Below are 5836 nucleotides of genomic sequence, written 5' to 3' on the forward strand. Positions count from 1 at the left end.
CAATTAACTTTGCTCCATTTCAGGTTATTCACTTACATTTGTATAAAAACTGGGGTAGAGGGTGTGTCTAAAACCTCTGACTGGTAGTATATAGTGGGAATCTTTTTAGTCGTATAAGATCAGAGGCTGCCACGATTTATTATAAAAAAAAAACCAACAAAAAAATCAAAAACAAAAATAAAAAAATAAGTCCCAAATCACTTTTATAAAGTGTGCACTCCAAAAAGTTCCATATGCTTCCATACCCTAAAAATCTTACCCACACTGCACATATATGCAGTTCGCTTCTACTCATAAACAAATATGTCACACAGATAAATGTTTAATTAATTATTAATTGTGCTATTTTATGATTCTTGAATATCTGAACTGTAATCAACACCATTCCTCATTATCTTTGCACTTTGCATTTTTAATAGTTGAAAAATAAATAGGAAACAATAGTGATGTTAAAAAATAAACAACTGTAGACACAAACAGGATCATTAATCAATCAATGTTTTATTTACTGTTAAGTGTGTAAATTATTATATGCTACAACTTAAAACCTAAAATCTTTAAATTTTATTATATTATGTTCTGGGAATAATGACGGACTGCTACATGACAGCTTATTTAAAGACGAAAAATTTAAAAGGCTTTTTGAATTTATGTTTAGTGCGTAATTAAAGTGCTCCAAACAATGGCGTCTCTAAACTATAAGTCAAAACATTTTGACTTCATTTGATTGAAAATGTTTCTTTATACACTTCATCATTAGAATGTGTAAAGTTAGTGTTGTACTAAACTGTATGTACTTACAAAACTAATTTTATGTCGCCACAGGATGATTGTGTTCTGCCCTTATTATCACATTAAAACACCCTTTCATGAGCACAGTAAATGACTTATCCTTTCTTTTTCATTATCTTTATACTTCAGAATAACACACATACACACACACACACACACACACACACACACACACACACACACACACACACACACACACACACACACACACACACACACAAATCCTTCTACTTTTCGTGTGGCTGCTTGGAAACTAGTGTAGAAGGTCTGAGAATGTGCAGCTCACCGGATCTGAGTGTTTGGCCCCTTAAAATGCTTCTATGTAGCATCCTGTTCACTGGACTGTCTATATTCTGTACATTGTTTGTTTTTTATTCAATCATTGTTCTTTGAACCTTCATTTTAATGATAAATAAAAAGTTATTTTTTGTGCAAATCAACAACGCTGTTCCGTTCAGAAACGTTTTTGCTGTTAACCGATTTCAAGATCATTGATAGTGGATGTCAACATGTTAATACAGGAGTTAAATATTAAAAGATTTGTAAATATCACATTAGCACTCAAATATAAATAATTAGCATCCAAATAAATAACATAAGAACACACTTAAATGGAAAGAAGTGTAGATTTCAGGAGTACAGTGTTCAGTAGTTGATTCAGTAGTTGTTGTCTCAGCAGACAGCAATCAGAGGACAGGTTCTTCATTTAGCCTCTTATACAAGTAAAACCTATAAAAAAATTAGGACTAAATTCATATACAATTTTTAAATGCATAAATAATTTGATAACATATTTGAGTATGCTTACCCAACTAAAACACAAATTATGATCAATTCAATGACTGCAACGACAATCCATACATGACAGGTTGGACACTGTTGCTCTGGATTGAGTGATAGAAAATACAAAATAGTGTTTTACAGTAAAAAAGCATCCGTCACAACCCTATGGACATAATCACACTTTCTAGCTCGACTCCATATTAGCTACTTTATCTACTTCATGTTGCTTACCCCATAAAAAGAAATAACAGGCGACCCCAAAGTGACTCCATACGCTACTGTATATAGAAAAAGGAACTGGGACACCTGACTTTCCCAGTCATATGTGATTCTTACCCAAACTGTTATCACCAAGTTAGAAATGCACAATTGTATAAGATGCGTGTGTTTGTGCGTAAGATTTTTCTGTTCACTTAAACCAGGACACTCAAACCAAGTGTCTGGTGTAAACAGGTCTCCAACCCCAATGAACACCTTTAGGAACTATATGTTAAACATGATGTTTAAAAAGCAGATACAATTCTTGGGATCGGGTATCCACAACATTTTTATCCAAATAGTGTATTTATCTGCTTTATATATTTATCACACTTTCTTTAAGGTTTTCCATCGATCTAATTTTGTGGAATTACAGTAATCCTTGGTACTGACTAGTATTGAATAAGTACATTTACATTTGCGGCATTTAGCAGACGCCCTTATCCAGAGCGACAAAAGAACATGTTTTGGAGGGCACTTTGTGGCACTGTTCGCGAGCTAACTTGCATCTGTTTTACCGCGAGCACTCACGAGTAACGTGACGAATGACGAGTATCAAATTTTGACGAATTCCGCAGAAAAACGAGTACCGAGGTATTACTGTATTAGGAAACCTAGTTATTCATTTTCATCCGTTTCTAGAGTTGCAACATCTCCAGGCGTATTTAATGTAATGTGAATCTACTTAGGTTCATACCACAGTGCTAATGAACATTTTCTATAACAGGATCACAGAATGTACATAGTTTTGCAACTTGCAAATGTTTAAATCAATAGACTCATTTTAATGCTCCATCATTTCTATAATTCTGGTCACGGAAACATCATCTAAGGCCACCTTGCCCTTGACCTGTAGTATCCTGTTATCCAAATCCAAACATTTGCAAGAGCTAAGAATAATAGGGCTCCTCACAAGCAACAGGATTTAGGTGATCTACAGTGCTTGATAAATATTTACAAAATGAAAACAGTCCTGTAGCACACTATTACCTCCGTTTGATCATGACCTTGGTTTGCTAGACACTTTAGTATTTCATTGTCTTCACTGTGTTTTTCTTTCGCTTTCGTGTTTGTAAAGTAAATAAAATAGTAAAAAACTAAATTCCTTCACAGTGCTCTTACATTACACTGAACAGTCCAACAGGACTATACTATATTGTCAAAAATATGTACTTTTGAGCATCGCATTCCTTATTTAGTCCTGATTTTCTCTTATAATTCACTTCACTCTCCTGAGAAGATGTTCCACTTGATTTTGGAGTGTGCTTATGGAGATCTGTGTTCATCAGCCACATAAGTGTTAGTAAAGTCATGTACTGATGACGGTGAGGAGACCTGCAGTGCAGTCAGTGTTTACATTCATCCCAAAGGTGTTTAGACGGGTTGAAGTCAGAGCTCTATAGCAGGAGATCTTCCACTCCAACCCATGAAAACCATATTCAAGTTTAAGTGAAGGCAAAATTTTACTATAATGCATTCAAAGACATCTTATATAATTGTGTGCCTCCAGCTTTGTGGTAACAGTCTGAAAGTTCGAAGGGAGTACATTTACTGGAGTAAAACTACATTGGTTGTGTCCTTCATCCACTATTATTCATATCCATTTGAAAGGAATGCAGTAAAAAAAAAAAGATATATCGTATCCTGGAATGTGACTGGAGTTCATTGGAAAGAGAAAACCTCTAGCTATCCAGTTTTGGAGATTATTTATAACCACAGCCTCTGTACAATTCTTTGTATGACTTTTTTCCTCTTTAAAACCAGATCTATTAACATCTGCTATTTTTGCAAAACAAATTAGATCAGAGTTCGCAGTGGATTTTGTTCTGAATAGTTACCCTTGATCCCCAAGTGGTGATTTAAAAAAATGGATGGAAATATATAAACAGCATGGTCTTAAAATAAACTGATTTTCCAGACTGTACGTACTTACCGTTTATGCGCACTTCCACTTTGCTCGTCCCCTGACTGCTGTCTGTAATGCAAGTGTAGTTTTGATCCAGATTCATTAAGTGTAGCATGCTGCCATCTGTGGAGATCTCCTCATTCCTATTGGTGATTGTGATTCCGTTTACCTGCCATAAAAATGCAGGTTTGTCCCACTGTGCGCCCACACTTGGGATGCTACATTGCATATAAAGAGATGCGTTTGGGGGATTGACTGCATGCATGGAGAAAGAAAACAATGAGTCTTAAAGAAAGCGTAACAAAACAAGGGTATAGGTTGAGCGTGTTGTCGCTTTTATAGGGCGACCTGTAATGTGCTGCATTGTGCATTTTTTGGATTCTTTCTCTAGTTCAAGTCAAATTTTAACTTGAGGGCTGGGTAGAGAGCTGGGGCATTTACATAAGGCAAATAAGGTTCTCTATCTGAAAGAGCAGTATTAAAAACTTAAAAAACCATTAGGGCAAGGCCCATTATGGTTTTTAAGATAAAACACAGATGTCTGTCAGTGATAACAAGACATGAGTATGCAGTTGAATTTTTATCAGAATATTCGCTTGTGAAAACCTTAAAGTGGATTCTTTTCGATTTTTTGATGATACTAAATGTCACTAGAGTCAGTAAGACAAAGAACAGTGAGGCTGATTTCAGTTTAGCCCAAACTGTAGATTCTTAACAGTGAAACGTTCTCACAGTAAGACATATTTGTTCTGACATCTTTCTGCCACATTATTCAGATAATCAACAGCAGTGACTAGTTTGTTTGAGGGAAACAACTCATCTGTGTATATGCGTAAGGCTAAGTGACCATTATGCTTGTTTCCCTCCCATTTAATACAAACACCGGATTAACACTGGAAAAAACAAGCTTGTTGGACACTCACTTATTTTTAGCACTTCACGTGAATCAGACACTTGGGCTCCATTGTTTACAGTGACCGTAAACTTATAAACTCCATAATCACTCTCTGTGACTCCTGTAATCTTCAATAGTGCTCCATTCTTCTCCACAGAAATCCTCTCGTTGTTTCCTCTGCCAGATTCTGCCACTCTGATTTCCCCGTCTCTGTTCTTACGCTCCCATGTTTGCAACAGAACTTTTTCACTTTGCTGGAGTTGAAAGTCAGCTTCCAGAACCAGAGTTTTGTTCAGTGCTACGTACAAAGGCTTCTTGTTAGGGAACTTCACTATCACACTCACAGACAGGTGCAGCTCTAGAGATGGAGTACACAAAGGAATGTGTTGTTTTAGTCTAATTACTAGGTATCGAATTAAGAGCTCAGACAAGTGTGTTTCAAGAATGACTCACCCTGTAAAGCAACAAAACACAAAGCCATCCACAGCTGAAAAAACTTCATTGTCCTGTTGAATTCAAAGGAATGAAAACAATAAATCAAAAATAACACCGGTGTCAATGCTGTAGAGCCAAAAACATAAAAAGAAATACAAAAAAAGTTTGATTTACTTTCATCTACTTAACACTTGGTTTCAAAGTAATTATCTTATACAGTCACCAGCAGGCACTGTGTTAATCCCAAACATCTCAGTGCAGTCCTCATTCTGAAGCTCTGTAATGATATTGGCAACAGAAAGTACAAATTTGCTGCTAAATCCTCTGGATAAAAGATCCTCAAACAACAGCTCAGAATAAAAAGAAAGATCCAGGCTTCAAAAACGGGCTTTTGGTAGTGAAACCAAGACACTGTGTATCCTGACTGACTCAGAGTACAGTGGCATTAGAGGGTGGAGTTTTAAAGGAAGATTAACAGGTTCTGTTCTATATATAGCTGAGTTCTCTAGTCGAGTAAAGACTACTACATAAATATTTACTGTTTTTTAAATTAAAGGGAACTAAAAACTTAAAACTATGACTTCTGATTTGGTTTAAAATAAAATAAAAATAAAATAAATAATATATATATTAAAAGTAAAATCACAACCCAGAGAATTACTAAATAAATGACTTGGAATTTGTCTATGGTTCAAGGTGCAGAGATGACACACACACACACACACACACACACACACACACACACACACACACACACACACACACAC

General features: G+C 35.7%; 1 protein-coding gene across 2 annotated transcripts; it reads right to left on the reverse strand.

The window, feature by feature from the left end:
* Positions 1-647: 647 nt before the first annotated feature.
* LOC310719459 (uncharacterized protein) lies at positions 648-5577 on the reverse strand. Of its 2 annotated transcripts, none has more exons than XM_083529204.1 (6): positions 5259-5577; positions 5088-5140; positions 4663-4992; positions 3767-3994; positions 1601-1676; positions 648-1521 (listed from the first exon to the last, which is right to left on the reverse strand). In XM_083529204.1, the coding sequence occupies exons 2-6, from the start codon at positions 5134-5136 to the stop codon at positions 1479-1481; spliced, it is 726 nt and encodes a 241-aa protein (XP_083385330.1). In that variant the 5' UTR covers positions 5137-5140; positions 5259-5577; the 3' UTR covers positions 648-1478. The 2 variants fall into 2 exon arrangements, with proteins under 2 accessions (XP_083385330.1, XP_083385329.1); XM_083529203.1 differs by having other exon boundaries at positions 5244-5577.
* Between the last annotated feature and the right edge of the window lie 259 nt (positions 5578-5836).

Source organism: Silurus aristotelis (genome assembly GCF_946808225.1).
Source record: "Silurus aristotelis genome assembly, chromosome: 25".
NCBI classification, from domain to species: Eukaryota; Metazoa; Chordata; class Actinopteri; order Siluriformes; family Siluridae; genus Silurus; species Silurus aristotelis.

Excerpts from the sequence above, each read along its gene's own strand:
- LOC310719459 (XM_083529204.1), bottom strand. The coding sequence starts at position 5,136 with ATGAAGTTTTTTCAGCTGTGGATGGCTTTGTGTTTTGTTGCTTTACAG. Across the intron at positions 4,993-5,087 it reads GTGTTTTGTTGCTTTACAGG|AGCTGCACCTGTCTGTGAGT; the intron begins GTGAGTCATTCT and ends CTCCATCTCTAG. Across the intron at positions 1,677-3,766 it reads AGTGGAAGTGCGCATAAACG|AGCAACAGTGTCCAACCTGT; the intron begins GTAAGTACGTAC and ends CACTCAATCCAG.